The 18,092-nt window shown below is 38.1% G+C and overlaps 1 protein-coding gene across 1 annotated transcript in view; it reads right to left on the reverse strand.

Moving 5' to 3' along the window:
- The window catches only part of DNAJC13 (DnaJ (Hsp40) homolog, subfamily C, member 13), a 163,408-nt gene that overhangs the window by 37,389 nt on the left and 107,927 nt on the right, over window positions 1-18,092 (reverse strand). The window contains exons 31-40 of the mRNA XM_010839582.1: window positions 18,007-18,052; window positions 15,971-16,125; window positions 14,263-14,464; window positions 11,170-11,285; window positions 9,752-9,830; window positions 7,697-7,832; window positions 5,163-5,347; window positions 4,669-4,743; window positions 3,229-3,348; window positions 186-365 (exon numbers count right to left, since the gene is read on the reverse strand). Of these exons, the coding sequence (XP_010837884.1) occupies window positions 186-365; window positions 3,229-3,348; window positions 4,669-4,743; window positions 5,163-5,347; window positions 7,697-7,832; window positions 9,752-9,830; window positions 11,170-11,285; window positions 14,263-14,464; window positions 15,971-16,125; window positions 18,007-18,052 (1,294 nt within the window). The remainder of the gene's footprint in view (window positions 1-185; window positions 366-3,228; window positions 3,349-4,668; window positions 4,744-5,162; window positions 5,348-7,696; window positions 7,833-9,751; window positions 9,831-11,169; window positions 11,286-14,262; window positions 14,465-15,970; window positions 16,126-18,006; window positions 18,053-18,092) is intronic.

An 18,092-nucleotide genomic window follows, 5' to 3' on the forward strand; every position in this document is an offset into this window, starting at 1 on the left:
TCCATGGTCTTGAAAACTTCTGGGATAAGTGGTTATGATAAACAGATCTGGGGCCTAAAGAACAATAAGCTTAATAATCTTGTAAAATGGTTTATGCCTTGAGGGCTCTGGATAGCTAGGGCTTTGCTTTTGCAGTAATCTACAGTTTGGGCTCAAATTCAGTGTTAAAGTAATGTTCACATTACCTGCTGGTTTGTTTCTTCACTTTTCTGAATACCACTCTCTTCCAGGGTGTAGTCATAATTAAAGAGATAACCAAGCAGATGCCACAAAATTCCAGCTTGTAATAGGTGTGTCTGTAGCCAGAAATCCACAGCAAAAGAGCTGACACATTCTACCCCAAGGGCAGCCACTCTTGGAATACCCTGAGAATAAAAATAATGGAATTAAAAAAAAAAATGGATTTTTAAAAAAAGCTCCCAAGAGAAACAGACTGTGAATGTAGGAGAAGTTACTTAACTATCTTATTGTATGTGTGTTTACCTCCTCTTACATTTTCTATTCTGATTTATATCTGAGTCCTGTATCATTTAAAGCCTAAAATTAAAGTAACCATGTGACAAGACACAGAATTACTATTTTAAAAAATTAATTTGAAAACTGAAGCATGGTTGTTTACAATATTGTGTTAGTTTCAGGTATACAACACAGAGATTCATTTTTTTTTGGCGATCATATTCCATTATAGGTTAATACAAGATATTGGGTATAAGTCTTTGTGTTATACAATTGGATAACAAATCCTTCCTATTTTATGAATGAAAGTGAAAGTCACTCAGTCATGTCTGACTCTTTGCGACCCCTAATTCTCCAGGCCAGAACACTGGAGTAGGTAGCGTTTCCCTTCTCCAGGGGATCTTCCCAACCCAGGGATAGAACCCAGGTCTCTTACATTGTAGGCGGGTTCTTTACCAGCTGAGCCATTAGGGAAGCCCAAGAATACTGGAGTGGGTAGCCTAAGCCTTCTCCAGAGGATTTTCCCGACCTAGGAATCAAACCAGGGTCTCCTGCACTGTAGGCAGATTCTTTACCAACTGAGCTATCAGGGAAGCCCATTTTATATATAGCAGTTTGTATTTGTTAATCCCATTTTCCTTCCTTTCATTCACTCCCATTGTCCCTCCTCGCCTCCCTCTTCCTTTTCTTTTTGGTAACCATAAGTTTGTTTTCTATGTCTGTGAGACTTTCTATTTTGTATATATGTTCATTTGTATGGTTTTTTAGATTCCACATGTAAGTGATATCATACAGTGCTTGTCTTTGTCTGACTTGTTACATTAAGCATAATATTCTCTAGGTCATTCACACTGCTGCAAATGGCAATATTTCATTCTTTTTTTATGGCTCAATAACATCCCATTGTGTGTGTGTATTTGTGAGTGTTTTTACAGTGTGTGTGTGTATACACATCAACTTAAGCCAACCATTTGTTGATGAGCACCTGGGTTGTTTTCATGCCTTGGCTATTATGAATAGTGCTATGAACACTGGGTGCACGTATCTTTTCAAATAATGTGTTCAGTTTTCCAGATATGTACCTAGGGGTGGAACTGCTTCATCATATGGTAGCTCTGGGGCTTCCCAGGTGGTTCAGGCAGTCAAGAATCTGCCTGCAATGCAGGAGACCTAGATTTGATCCCTGGGTCGAGAAGATCCCATGGAGAAGGGAATGGTTACCCACTTCAGTATTCTTTCTCTATTTTTAGTTTTTTTAGGGAACCTAAGGCAATGGCACCCCACTCCAGTTTTGATCCCTGGGTCAAGAAGATCCCATGGAGAAGGGAATGGTTACCCACTTCAGTATTCTTTCTCTATTTTTAGTTTTTTTAGGGAACCTAAGGCAATGGCACCTCACTCCAGTACTCTTGCCTGGAAAATCCCATGGACGGAGGATCCTGGTGGGCTGCAGTCCATGGGGTCTCGAAGAGTCGGACACAACTGAGCGACTTCACTTTCACTTTTCTTTTTCATGCATTGGAGAAGGAAATGGCAACCCACTCCAGTGTTCTTGCCTGGAGAATCCCAGGGACAGGGGAGCCTGGCGGGCTGCCATCTATGGGGTCGCACAGTTGGACACGACTGAAGCGACTTAGCAGCAGCAGCAGCAGCATGCTGTTTTCCATAGTGGCTGTACTACACCAACTTACATTCCCAACAACAGTATACAAGGGATCTCTTTCTCCACATCTTCTCTAGCATTTATTATTTGTAGACTTTTTGTTGTTAGACATTCTGACCAAAGTGAGGTGATACCTCAATGTGGATTTGATTTGTACCAGAATTACTATCTTTGAAGCAAATTAGTGTTAAAGACTTGAGAATACTGTTTTGTTTCACTTCTTGTATTTTTAAAACCAGTGATAAGGCATTAGTAGCAATACATGTGCCAGTGATCATAAGTGTATCAATGAAGCCTTTAGTGTAGGTGTACAGATTGACTTCTTTATACCAGCATTTCTTTCTTACTAGACACATCTAAGTATGTCAAGTAAATATAGTTGGGGACGTGTTTTCATCAGATTCCTTATTTCTAGGTACCTTAGCCCAGGATCAGCAACCTAGTCCTATTCTATTCCAACACAACTGTCACTCTGCTCAGTTACCAGAGAATCTCTTTCCTTTCCAGTCACTTATCACATCACCCATCGTCAACTTCCCTCAGCAGTGTTGGACTGGGAAGAAACAGCAAGCTCTCAGATCCCTATGGCCTTTTCACCATGCAGTGAAGTGTTGAAGTGTCTGCCTACAGTGTGGGAGACTCGGGTTCGATCACTGGATTGGGAAGATGCCTTGGAAAAGGAAATGGTAACCCACTCCACTATTCTTGCCTAGAGAATCCCATGGAGAGAGGAGCCTGGTAGGCTACAGTCCACGGGGTCGCAAAGAGTTGGACACGACTGAGCAACTTCACTTTCACTTTCTTTCACTTTACTTTCATTAGACTGATTTAGTTTAGTCTTCTCTCTTGCTTCCCTGCCTCTGTTCAACTGTTCAGAGGAAACCAACTTCCATCTAAATATGTCATTCTTGTCTTATTCTTTGTGGGCCAACCCAGGAACAAAGTCATCATTTATGGCAAGGATTCAGTGAAAAATGTTTTTAGAGATCCATGTCATTTACTTGAAAATAATTTTAGGAAAAGAACTTAATTTATAAATTGAGGACTGACTACTCGATGAGAAAACTCATTGCTGATTGAATCCAGAAAGCAGTAAACGTAACGTCTACCTTGCCGAAGTAGAGCACCCGACAGAGATCCCTGATGATGCCAGGCATTTCTGTAATCTTCTCTCGGCATTCTTCAAACTGAGCAGCCACACTATAGCATCTGCTTATGTGTCCACACACCTGCAGATAACACAACAGAGTAAAAAAAGGTCACATGTGCATTCCTGTTTAAGATAGTGGAAATCAAATCAGCAGAGATTCGTAATAATGTTTAATGATATATATGATGCTCCAAAATTAAACAGAATATTTCTACTAAATTATCAGTATTTCTGGTTAAGATACCCTATAGATGCAGGGTTGGCAAACCATGGCCACTATACGGCCACAGGCCAAGTCAACCATGATCTGTTTTTGTATGGCCAGGAAGCCTTAGCTTTTACATTTGGAAAGAGTTGTAAAAGTCACAAATAAAAACATGCAATAAGATTTCCCTGGTGGTAGCGGACAAGAATCCATCTGCCAATGCAGGGAACACAGGTTTGATCCCTGGTCCAGAAAGAGTCCACATGCTATGGGGCAATAAAATCCATGTGCCACAACTACTAAGCCTGTGCTCTAGAGCCCTCCAGCAGCAACTACTAACGCCCGTGCACCCTAGCACTGGTGCTCAGCAACGAGAGAAATCACTGCAATTAAAAACCTGTGCACCATGATAAAGAGAAGCCCCCACTCTCCGCAAGGAGAAAGCCCGTGCTCTGCAACAAAGACCCAGTCCAACCAAAAATAAATAAATAATTTAAAAAATATGCAACAGACTACACGTAACCTGAATGTCTCAAATAACCACCCTCTAGCCCTTTATAAAAAAAATTTGCCAACTTCTAGATTAAAGTATTTTTGCCCTGAATTATAATAATGTACTATACTTATTAATAAAAATGAAACTCAAAAGCCTGTACTGAATTGTTTTATATTCTAAATTTTGCTGGCATATACAAAAGGTCAAAAAGATGCATTTTACAGTGATCTTAATGTTCCTGATGGTTCTTCTACCAAAGAATTCAACAGAAAAGAAGAAAATGAAAACACTAGGTATGGGAGTGGGAAGTAAAGAAGGAATTAAGGAAGGGGATGGAAGATAAGTGAAACAAAAATGGAAAAATTACAGATGTTTGAAACTGGGTAAAGGGGACATGGGATTCATTATATCACTCTCTATTATAAGGAACAAAATTAAACCAACAGATTACATATGATTTAGCACAGTACTTATTAAAGTGTGATACACAGAATAACAGCATCAGTATCATCTGGGAATTCTGTTAGAAAAGCGTATTCTCAGGCCCCTACTCTAGACTTTATGAATCAGAAACTCTGGGCAGAGGACCTGGGAGGCAGACCTCAGCAACCCAGGTTTTAATGAGCCCTCAAAGTGATTCTAAAACAGACCTAACGTCTGAACTACTACTCTAGCGTAATAGTGTGTTTCAGCCTTACCTGTACTGACATGTCACTTGGTTTACTAGAACGATTCAAGACAGCCACACAGCGACTAAATGCCTCTTGTAACACCTGCAGAGAAAGAAGTCTGCCGTTAACTCTCGAAGTTTGAAAAGCCTCTTCTGCTAGGAATAAAACATTAATTAACCTTCCAGTATTAGAAACTTGGCAAATAAGTGTTGGCTCAATTAACATTTGTTAAATAAATAAGTAAACAAAGAACCCTGCAGTTTTTTAAAAGCATCCTACTACACTATTTTGCAAGTAATATTAAGTTCACCAATTTTGAATCCAATATTCTCAAATTCATGTTATGCAATAAGGCTCCATTTATTTTAATTTTGGTATTAGAATATAAAGAACATGCTTATCTGTTGCAATAAATTAAAGAAACTGTATCAACTGTATTTGTACTTGGTGAATTTTTTATTGCTAAGAGACAGTTTGCCTAAACTAGCTTTAAGACAAGGACAAAGATCATTCCATATTACCTCAATTCCATTCTCCCGTCTAAGCTCTTCAGCATTGAGGGCTGAGCAGTTAACCGTATGGAAAGCCAGCTCTGCAGCAGCAGGCAACAATGGTGATTCTTTTGAGAAAAGGAGGTCATCTGAAGTTTCCATTGTTATGGTCCTAATTAGCATGGGGTATCCTGCATATTTATAAGGCTGTAAATCTGAAATAATCATGGTTTTAAGTTAATTTTTAATTACATTGTCAAAAAAAAAAAAAAGATTAAAACAGTCAACATCTTAAATGTTTCCTAATTCTAGTTTATTTAAAGAAATTAAACTGAGTACAAATCCCTTGGATCTTTTCTACTAGCAAACTTGTTTGGTTGACCTCTCTAAAATGTTTCTACTAGAAAAAGAGTATTTCCTGGTAGATTAAAACTAAACTTTGTGTATAGTGGTTTTGATCCTTCGCAGAGTATCTACTTTCTGTACGGTCCATGTGATCTTTATAACTTTTACCTTTTGAGATGACCAATAATCTACTTTAAATTAATGCATTTTTAAGATAGCTTAAAAAAAAAAAGCCCCTTGGAACTGGTCCTGGTAGTCCTAACACATACATATATAAGAAAAAGAGTGAATGAATTAATGTTAAGTTTTATCAGAGGACCCCCTACCCCAGAACTTACTGAGTATAAACTCCATTTGTGAAAAGTAGAAGACTGCGTGAAAAAAAATTCTCATCTTGATAATACATAAAATGAGCTACAGCTGCACTATGGTGGCTAAAATAGTTATCAGCCAAAAAACAAACCAATGGTTTGAAAAAGACTTCTTTAGATTCATTCTCATTAGTGATGTCATGTAACTAAATGTTTTACAAATGCTTTCTGTTGAGTTTATATGTAAAACTGAATCAATTTAATCACTGCTCTAATGTCCAAGCTGCTCAATCCCCATGATGTCCCCTCCAATAAACTGGAATCCTACTGCTGCTGCTGCTAGGTCGCTTCAGTCGTGTCTGACTCTGTGCGACCCCAGAGACGGCAGCCCACCAGGCTCCCCCATCCCTGGGATTCTCCAGGCAAGAACACTGGAATGGGTTGCCATTTCCTTCTCCAATGCATGCAAGTGAAAAGCAAAAGTGAAGTCACTCAGTTGTGTCCAACTCTCAGTGACCCCATGGACTGCAGCCTATCAGGCTCCTCCTTCCATGGATTGTCCAGGCAAGAGTACTGGAGTGGGTTGCCATTGCCGTCTCCAAAACTGGAATCCTACTTATCTTAAATTAAGCAACACTCCTATTTACTTCACATCTCTCATTATTCTCTCTTTTCTCCCATCATCCTACAGAGCAAATAGGTTTCCCATTTAGTGTGTAAGCCAAGTTTAGTTCCAGCCAATGGACACCTGTTATACTGAACCTAAATCCAACTTCCCCAACAAAGTCTAAAAAATTTTCAATGTGCTCTGAGCTTTCTGGCTGCTACTGTTTAGCTACCACAAATCACCCTGAAAACAACACTGGAAATTCCCAATAACCTGTACCCTAAAATCACACCTATTTCATTTATAAAATTTTCAAAGTGTTTCATAAGATCAGAGGATTTCGAGAGCTACCACAGAAAATGAAGTGTGAGGGGATATATATGATCATTTGAAAAGTCCCCCCTTGCCTTTATTTTTTTTAAGATTTATTTATTTATTTAATTTTTTGGCTGTGGTGGGTATTCTCTGTTGCACACGGGCTTTCTCCAGTTGCAAAAAGCAGTGTGCGGCTTCTCATTGTGGTGGCTTCTCCTGTTCGGAAGCATGGCTCTAGGTGCAAGGACTTCAGTAGCTGCAGCTTGCAGGCTCTAGAGCATGGGCTCAGCAGCTGTGGTGCACAGGCTCAGTCGCTCCAAGGCATGTGAAACATTCCCGGACAAAGGATCGGACCAGTGTCCCTTGCATTGGAAGGCGGATTCTTAACCACTGGACCACCAAGGAAGCTCTGTTGCTTTTTAAAAAACAGGGCACCCTAGATGTTTTCAGCCTTTAGAGGTTTATGGATAGGTGCAGTCTTACAAAAGACGTGATCCTTAACTTCCAGGTCCATTTTAGATCTCATTTAATATGTTTATTATTAAATGGCTAAAGACAAAACTAACCAAGTACCTCCACAGAACAGAAATGTCCTTTAAGAAGGAACAATGAAATCTTATTGAGAATGTAAACTACTAAAAACATAGGCAAGAATTGGAAGGTATGAAACAAACATTTTGGGTCTAACTACAGAAAACTACTCTTTTACTGTATTTAAAATGGAATTCCAAGAGTCTTCTGCATAATTAGAAATACGTAGGAGGAAGGTTCAAGAGGGAGGGGACATACGTATACTTATGGCTGATTCACAGTGTTGTACAGCAGAAACCAACACAACATTGTAAAGCAATTATGCTCCAATTAAAAATAAATTTAAAAATATAATAATAAAAAAAATATTAACCTCCCCCCTCAAAAGAAAGAAGAGGCAGAAACGAGGAACATGATAGAATGAACTGGAGGAAAAATCGTAACATATGTCTTACCTTCTTTATGACGATTGAAGAGAATGCTCTGAGTTTTCAGAATTAAAATTATATTCTCTGGATCTGGTCCATCCATAATTTTTGCGGATTTGGTACATAAAAATTCATAGGCTTTATTTACCTTTTCAAACATATCCTGTATGTAACCAAAGACAATCAACCTTTAATTCAGAACATCTAAAATCACAACTTAGAACACAGCTAGTTTGTATTTTACTAGTAACATTAGTTATTATTTTTTCTGTTTTTTATATTACGGAATTCATTCCAACTGGAATTTAGGTGGCATACTTTTCAGATGAAACAACTTTTTTTTTTCCCCAAAAAAGGTATTCAATGATCTCAATACCATTTATTGAAAATTATTTCTTCACTGGCTTATACCCTATGTTATATTAAATTCATACACACCAGATGTAGTTTCTGAATTATTATAAAAAGTTATAAGAGGTACTATTTTTTGAGCACTGTGGCAGGCACCCTGCTAAATGCTTTACATACATTATTTCACATAATTCTCAAAACACTATATGAGGTAGGTACCCTTATTAACCTCATTTTTAAGAAGATGTTACATAACTTGCCTAAGGTCACAAAGCCCATTGCTGACAGAGCTAAGACTCACATTCATGTCTGACTCCTACATCCATGCTCTTAATTACTATTTTATAATGTTCCCTGATCTATATGTTGATCTTTGTGCCAGCAGAATACTGTTATTACTATTGTAGTTTTACAGAGTACTTAGTATCTGGTAGTTTAAGTCTAGAAATTTAATACTGATTTCAAAATTTCTTCCTATATTGATTGTTTTCTTTCCTAGAAATCTGAACTGCTTTAAATTTCTCAAAAAACGTCCCAGGTTTTTTGATTAAAACCACCTTAAGTACATAAAAGTGATGTTTTTTCCAATGCTATCTTCCTGCTCAGGAATACTGCCTATCTCTAATAAAAAACGCTAGGCTTGAATCAGGGGAAACTACCTGAAGTTTCTAGCAACAGACTATGAGCACTGGTTTTAGTGGTCCTTATGTGATTTTATGAGTGTCCACTGGCATTTTAGTAGGAAGCTGCAAAAGACAAGATCAGGGAATACTGGCAGCAGATGACTTTAACTCTGAACCAAATTTTCTGTTTTTTCATTAACAGTCATAAGAAGTTGGATGTTATTAGAAAGAAATAAATTATGCAAAGCAATCTGAGTGGCAATGGTTCACCAACAGATGAATTAAGTTCACCCATCTCTTGGCTGTCTTCAATTACTCATGTGACAGCTCATTAATTTTCAAACAAACATGGGTAAGGAAAGAGAAGAAAAACCTTAAGTTACTAGTCGTGCTTCCCCAGTGGCTCAGCTGATAAAGAACCCGCCTGCCAATGCAGGAGAAGCCAAGAAATGTGGGTTTGAACCCTAGGTCAGGAAGACCCACTGGAGAAGGAAATGGCAACCTGCTAGGGTATTACTTAGGAGAAGGCAATGGCACCCCACTCCAGTACTCTTGCCTGGAAAATCCCATGGACGGAGGAGCCTGGTAGGCTGCAGTCCATGGGGTCGCTAAGAGTCGGATACGACTGAGCGATTTCACTTTTACTTTTCACTTTCATGCACTGGAGAAGGAAATGGCAACCCACTCCAGTGTCTTTGCCTGGAGAATCCCAGGGACGGGGGAGCCTGGTGGGCTGCCGTCTATGGGGTCACACAGAGTCAGACACGACTGAAGTGATTTAGCAGTAGCAGTAGCAGCAGAGTATTACTTATTCTTGTCTGTAAAATTCCATGGACAGAGGACCCTGGTGGGCTATAGTCCATGGGATCACAAAGAGTGAGACATGAGTGAGCACAGACACACTAGTCAAAGAGCAATCCTTTTGATAAAATGAGAGATGACCATTTATGCAAAAAACCAGCACGTCGATCAGAAGTTAATTTAACATATACTAGACATATATTATGAGGCAGACACTGGTGCATAAGTATATCTTTTCTCTACCTGAAATGGCAGTAGAACAAAAGCAAGTCAACCCCAAGGCCCTAACTCCAAAGGCAGTACATACCCTCCCTTCTGGATTCTTATCAGGATGATATTTCTGGGCAAGTCTGAAGTAAGCTTTTCTAATTTTGCTCTCATCATGCCTGCAAAATAGGAAAATTGTTTCATGAATTGAGTAACGTGCAAGAAAAATGTTTACACAATCATCTAAAATGATTATTTTTAAGAACCTTACTTTTATTGTGTATGATCATATATTAGGCACCTAATTAAACCAGTAAGACTAAGTAAGGTTATTCTTTTTTAAAAAATATCTTTTAAATTTATCTATTTTAATTGAAGGATAATTACAATATTGTGATGGTTTCTGTTATGAATCAGCTATTGGTATACATGTGTCCCCTCCATCCTGAAACTCCCTCACAATTCCTCCTCACCCTATCTCCCCAGGTCTACACAGAGCACCAGCTTTGGATGCCCTGCTTCACGCATCAAACTCTCACTGGTTATCTATTTTACATATGGTAATGTATATGTTTCAATGCTATTCTCTCAAATTATCCCACCCTCTTCTGCTGAGTCCAAAAGTCTGTTCTTTACATCTGTGTAGTTTGTTGCCCTATATGTAGGGTCATCGATAAAGATTATTCTTATGTATTATCTTTACCATTAAAAAACAAAAAATTACTTATACAAGGTTACCATATTCACTTCAAATTACAAAACCATATTTGGGGTTCAAATAACTAAGAATTATTTTTAAACCAACTTTTCAAAATGTCACTTCAAACTATAATTCTAAGTTATTTTAACTTTCAGTTCAGTTCAGTCACTCAGTCGTGTCTGACTCTTTGCATTCCCATGGACTGCAGCACACCAGGCTTCCCTGTCCATCACCAACTCTCAGAGCTTGCTCAAACTCATGCCCATTGAGTCCATGATGCCACCCAACCATCTCATCCTCTGTCGTCCCCTTTTCCTCCTGCCTTAATCTTTCCCAACATCAGGGTCTTTTCTAATCAATCAGTTCTTCGTATCAGGTGGCCAAAGTATTGGAGCTTTGGCATCAGTCCTTCAAAAGAATATTCAGGACTGATTTCCTCTAGGATGGACTGGTTGGATCTCCTTGCTGTCCAAGGGACTCTCAAGAGTCTTCTCCAACACCACAGTTCAAAAGCATCAATTTTTTGACACTCAGCTTTCTTTATGGTCCAACTCTCACATCTATACATGACTACTGGAAAAACCATAGCTTCAACTATCAGGACCTTTGTCGGTAAAATTTTAACTTTCAGCCTACACTTAAAATGTTTTTTTTTTCTATCATATGTATTCTACTATAAAACTTCACTGATTAATTAATAAATCTGCATTCTTTCCTATACGTCATTTACTATCCTAGACACACTGCTATCAAATGTCTTCCTCAGGTATAAGACAAATTGCAAGAAGAGGGGAAAGATGATAATGAAAATAACTCACGGTCCCTGTCCTTGAGGGAGATTAAGCAGTTCATAAGCATCATCTATTGACATTGTAGGTGGCTTCTTTTCTACTTCCTTCTTCCAGGCATCAAGGGTATCTTTTAGAAGCTTGACCTTAAAGACAGAATTAAAATTTATGTTTAGCAGCAGCAGCAGCAGCAAAGTAAAACTATTTTAGAATATAATTTGTAAGTTACAAAATTGCTGTGTTATATTTACTTAAATTGACATTTTAGGCTAAACAACGAACAGCTTTCTAAACACAAATAACCAAAATTCCCTTCTAGTATTGTTAAATGTTAAGTAGCAAAGTATTTGTTATGGGGCTATTATTTTTTTAAAGTGGTATCTTAATTCTCTGCCAATTTTTGCCTCTCCTTTTAATTGTTAAAGAAAGTATGGAAAATGTAGGAATTAGTAATGAACTGGCAAAAATAAGAGTGTCCCAGGAACTAATGCTATGTTTTTTATGTGAACTCTCAGTTAATCTTACCAACCACCACAGGAATAGCTGCTGTTAGTAGTAACAGCACTATTATCATACCTGAGATTTAGAGAAGCCAAGCAATACGCTCAATAATATGTTGTTGTTGTTTAGTTGCTAAGTCATGTCCAACTTTCTACAACCCCATGGATTGTAGCCCATCAGGTTCCTCTGTCCACGAGATTTCCCAGGCACGAATACTGGAGTGGATTGCCATTTCCTTCTTTAAAGGATTTTCCCAACCCAGGGATCAAACCCATGTCTCCTGTACTGCAGGCGGATTCTTTACCTCTGAGTCACCTAGTAAGTAAGTGAAGTCGCTCAGTCGTGTCCGACTCTTTGCGACCCCATGGACTGTAGCCTACCAGGCTCCTCTGTCCATGGGATTTTCCAGGCAATAGTACTGGGTGGATTGCCATTTCCTTCTCCAGCAGATCTTCCCAACCCAGGGATCGAACCAGGGTCTCCTGCATTGTAGACAGATGCTTTACCGTCTGAGCCACCAGAGAAGCCCATAAATAGGTGACCCACAAAGAGCTTGTCCAGGATTAGAAACCGGAACCTTACACACCCAAACAGATAATCATACCCTAGACCGATGAGCTATTAATCACCAAACTCAACCCCAGACTGCCTAACTTCAGCATCTGTGAGTTTAATCAATCTCTTATAAAGACAAGCTCCCACCAAGCTATTATAATATGTAATTATATTATATAATTACATAATCTCTTAGTATATTATATAATTATATAATCTCTTAATAGATTGAGAAGATTAAGAAGAGGTGGCAAGAACACACAGAACTATGCAACAAAAGGTCTTAATGACCGAGATAAGTATGATGGTGTGATCACTCACCTAGAGCCAGGCATCCTGGAGCATGAAGTCAAGTTGGCCTTAGGAAACACTACTATAAACGAAGCTAGTGGAAGAGATGGAATTCCAGCTGAGCTATTTTAAATCCTAAAAGATGATGCTGTTAAAGTGCTGCATTCAATATGTCAGCAAACTTGGAAAACTAAGCGTGGCCACAGGACTGGAAAAAGGTCAGTTTTCATTCCAATTCCAAAGAAGGGCAATGTCAAAGAATGTTCAAACTACCATACAACTGCACTCCTTTCACCTGCTAATAAGGTTATGCTCAAAATTCTTCAAGTGAGGCTTCAGGCAGTATGTGAACTGAGACTTTCCAAATATACAAACTGGGTTTAGGAAAGGCAGAGGAATTTGTTCGATCATGGAGAAACCAAGGGAGTTCCAGAAACACACCTACTTCTGTTTCATTGACTACACTAAAGCCTCTAACTATGTGGATCACAAGAAACTGTGGAAAATTCGTAAGAAATGGGACTACCAGACCACCTTGTCTCCTGAGAAAACTGTACGCAGGTAGAGAAGCAACAGTTAGAACTGGACACGAAACAATAGACTGGTTTAAAATTGGCAAAGGAGTACGTCAAGGCTGTATACTGTCATCCTGCTTACTTGACTTCTATGCAGTGTACATCATGCAAAATGCCAGGCTGGATGAAGCACAAGCTAGAATCAAGACTGCTGGGAGAAGTACCAACAACCTCAAATATGTGGATAATACCACTCTAAAGGCAGAAAGCAAAGAGGGAACTAAAGAGCCTTCTGATGAGGGTGAAAGGGGAGAGTGAAAAAGCTAGCTTGAAACTCAACATTCAAAAAACAAAGACCATGGCATCCAGACCCATCACTTCATGGCAAAAGAAGGGGAAAGAGCAAAAGCAGTGACAGATTTTATTTTCCTGGGCTCCAAAATCACTGTGGACAGTGACCACAGGCATGAGATTAAAAGATGCTTGCTCCTTGGAAGGAAAGCTATGACACATCTAGACAGCATATTTAAAAGCAGAGACATAACTTAGCTGACAAAGGTCCGGACAGTCAAAAATATGGTTTTCCCAACAGTTATGTACAATGTGAGAATTGGACCATGAAGAAGGCTGAGCACCAAAAAACTGATGCTTCTGAATTGTGGTGTTGGAGAAGACTCTTGAGAGCCCTTTGGAGAGCAAGGAGATCAAGCCAGTCAATCCTAAAGGAAATCAACCTTAAATATCCATTGGAAGGACTGATGCTGAAGCTGAAGCTCCAATATAACCTGATGGCAAACAGCTGATGCAATGAAAAAGGACCTGATGCTGGGAACAACTCAGGGCATGAGGAAGTGGGGGCAACAGAGGATGAGATGGTTGGATAGCATTACCAACTCAGTGGATGTGAGTTTTAGCAAACTCCAGGAGGGTGAAGGGAGGGAAGCCTGGTGCGCTGCAAGGTGCCATGGAGTTGAAAAGAGTCAGACACAACTTAGCGATGAAACTTCAACAAATTTTGTTACATGTATGAAATTGAGTTTGTTTTTGTCAGAAAAGATCAAGATGGTAAAGTCCTTTTATGCTCCCTGAAAAAACTGTCTTTCAGTTTAGGATTTACCCAAATACACTCAAATTACAGAGTGCTTAAGTAAAAAGAACTATTTAAGAAATCTATTATCCTTCTTAGAAAGAAGAAATACCCAGAAGCGATTAGAGGTTATTTTTATGATTTAAGAAGGCACAAATTAATCTGCTGACTTACCGGGTCTTTAATTGGCCAATCTGGAAACCGGAGTGTATCACAAAGTTGTTTGAGATAATAAATATTACAAAATAGTTCATTTTCTAGTTGTGGGTAGTTGATAACTGGGATGGGACAATATTGATAAAGTGCTCTTGTGTTACTCTGAAGACGAGGTGTGAAATCAGCAAGATGGGCAGCAATCTTCTCTATCATGAGCCGCCTACAATTAGAAAAGTCTCCAAGCATTATGATGGAATTATTTATTTTAAAAAATATTTACTTACTTGGTTGTACCAGATCTTAATAGAGACATGTGAGACCTAGTTCCCTGACCAGGGATTGAAACTGGGCCCTCTGGATTCGGAGCATGGAGCCTTAACCACAGGAACAACAGGGAAGTCCCTATTTTATTTTGTATTTTAAAGAAAAGTTTACGACAGGAAATCATGCAAGATAATTACATGGATCTTCTTCAGAGTAATTCAGTTATTGACCTAAAATGAGAGCTTAAGAATGTTACTCAGAGTGTTCTAAATTTATTGTGTACAAACACTCTATGGATATAAATTTGTTTGTAGTACTACCTATAGAGAAGACCAAAGAGAAAAAGACTGAGAATACCAACCCTTCTTACTGAAAATTCAGTCATTAGACGGTCAAAAGGTATGGAATCTGCATGCATGAGGGCACAAACATGGAATCAAGTCAGCTCTCTCCCCAAAGAAGCTCACTCTGTGGGCTTTATTTTAGTTAAATTAGCACAACCTAGGATCTGGCCCTCAGCTAAGCAGAAACCGGATCAGCTCAGGATACACAAAGCTACATCCTTTAGATGAGGGACTCATACCAACCAATCTCAGAAGAAAAATATTACACAGAATAATTATAATAAACTTATTCATATTGCTATACATTTGTTCCCAGTGAAAAATATGACAGTCATACAGAATATATTCAAATTGGTGACTAGTACATGTCAAGCCTATAGGTCAAACTATTAGAGAAGCCAAATGATGACCAGCAGGTAGCACTGTGAGTGTGGGCCAGCCAAAAAAAGAGTGGGTAACTGACTCAGAAAATCAATTGCCATCCAGCTAGGAAGACTGAGGGGTTGTCCAGAGAGGCAAACTTGACACTGGAATCATGAACTGCCAAGTCTTTACCAGACACAGCCTGTATGGATACTGATATCTGCTTCTGGGCCTCTCCTTTTTCTTGGTGGAAAATGGACTTTACTATGGCATTCCTCTGGCAACTTCCAGATTACGGTCAATGTGTGCTGGCTAGCACACATTGAAATTAAATTAAATTTCAATTTAATTAAAATGAAATTAATTAAAATGACTCTAGGTATCTCTAGTCCGATCTACTTTTGTGGGCATAGTTTTTAAATGGGACACAGTTCTATTTCCAAATACTCAGAAGAAGTGTCTTAATTTAAAGCCCCATATGTCCCTTACATATACATTAATTCATTGCCTGAAAGTCCAGTGGCAATAGGCTCCATACCCTCATGTAAAACTCTACTAAGGTAACAGTAATTTTGTCACATCACGTTAGAACAAGAAAAAAGCTGAGGGCCTTGTGAACAAGTCACTTGATTTGGCACCAATGACTACTGTAGCTTGAGATTAAGCAACTACTAAAAGTAAATCTTTTCACAGAAGTCAAATCAGAAGGCAAAAGGTTGAGAGTCTGTATAAAATACAATCGACTGGTTATTTACCTCATTTCACTGCTCCAGATTGCTTCTGGAGTATCAAATTCTCCTAGAAAGATCTCAGAAAACTTTTCAGGCTCGTAATTTTCTAAGTAACAAACCATTGCTTCTGGTAGAATGTGCCCAAGTATACTTCTCTGAAAAATATCCTGTCCTTTTGTCTTTAAAACAAAACAAAACATAGTTAGAAACACTTTAAAACTTTAGTTATCTTCCAGTTTTCTACTAAATGAATTGGGATTAGAGAACATTTTAAGAAGCTAATTGGAACATACTGCTTTTATGCTTTGGAAATTTGATGGAAAAAAATGGCAAAATGAGAAGAGTAAGGTTCCTGGTATGACCTGCCTTGGAATGAGCTCCAAGATGGAACTTGTATCTAGCCCTGCAGCAGCCTTAATTCTCCTCAGGGGTCAGGTACTGCCAACATTATTTAGGGCATTTGGCCTCTGACCATGTGTAATGGTAGTGACCAACAAAAGGAAAACCCAGCAAAGATTTACATCAATTATTCTGTTACACTGCTGGCAGTAGTTCCCAACCTACACTTGCTTCTGTTTTCAAAAATAAGTCTAGAAAAATCAAGATCTTAAAGCCTATCCTCATGATGTGTGGATAAAACTTAGATGGAGAATTTCTATTAAAAGTAATTATAATTAATGGTATTAAGAACTTCATATTCTCTGGTTGGCCAAATGGAGTCAGGGTAATGTTCATACTTTTATCATGGTAAATTTTTAAACTCATTTCTTTACCTAACTTGGGGGGGAACCCCTAAGGACTATAAATACTTTTCTTATTTCCTTCTAGGCAAACTGAGGACATTTTATTCCTCTAGGATCTGACAAAGAAGTGAAAAAAGCCCACATATGATTTTACTACTTAGTGCACAGACAAATTAGATGATGAATATTTTCAGGCTTTTTACTAATAAAAGCCATAAATTCACTGTTAAACTTTTAGGCGAAGAACTGCTGTTCTGTCCTTTAGAATACTATTATTTGGTTCTACATCTAGAGTTCTGTTATAAACAAATAGTGTTTTGCTGTAATTATTCAAAATAGTTAGGTGAAATGATTTTATAATATAAAATTTGAAAAAGATTACATATACATAACTGCACAGAGAAAAGGGGAAAAAAAGAATGACAAAAGTGCTTTATGTTGCATTAATGTGGTAGCATTAGACCCAACTTTTTAAGAAACTTGTTATTCTCATTTTCTATTTGTATAGAGCTATGGAAACCATACTTCCATGGGCATCACTTTAATACTGTTAGATTGTAGATAGATTACTTTCTAGGGTTTTACTGGCTTCTCTATAAAACATGCAGTTTTGGTCTTGTGTCTGTTGTCAAAGTAATGTAACACTCCTTGGTTAGTCTCTTAAACAGAGGTCCAGTTTTGATTTATACCACTCTCAATAAAATCTGAAAATCAATGTTTCATGAAAAGTCTAACAAAATTTCAAACAAGATTCAGTTATTTATTTGCAGTAAACATTTCTGCAAAATGTAGGTCAAAGTTACATTTGTCAAAGCTACCTGGATAAAGTCTCATTTTTTATATTCCTATTATTCCTCCCCAAGTAAAATGGCAAGAATACTTGAGAGCACCTGAAAAAGTAAGTAGCCTCAAAATAAAAACTTAGCACTTCTCCCACACTGGGATCTGAACAAAAAGAATGTGAAAGTCTTACTGAATCTGAGCTGACTATATGAGACTCAGGCATATAATGAATTATTTACTACCACTACTAATTAAATTTTACACAAAGGGAACAAGTTATACTCATAGATAGCAAATGTCAGGTTATACTCATATCTATAATTTAAATATTAAGTCTAATAGGCAATATTTATTTGAAAACATTAGCTTAGACTTTCTTTGTACAAGGTACCACAAGGAAAGCAAAATTTGAATAAAAGAATATCTGCCTTCAAGTGCTTATAAGCCAATAAACATATACAACTTAGGAAACGTTAGTACCAGGACAGGTTCCCCAGTATTAAGTCCCATATTCAGAGGATTAATCTGGCTTACCTCTTCTGACTTGAAGGCCTGTTTGGTATGTGTGTACTTCAAAAATCTAGGGGGAAAAAAAACTACTTAATCAGGTACAGGAACTG

The sequence above is a fragment of the Bison bison genome, unplaced genomic scaffold (assembly GCF_000754665.1).
Source record: "Bison bison bison isolate TAMUID 2011002044 unplaced genomic scaffold, Bison_UMD1.0 scf7180017864119, whole genome shotgun sequence".
Taxonomy (NCBI): Eukaryota; Metazoa; Chordata; class Mammalia; order Artiodactyla; family Bovidae; genus Bison; species Bison bison.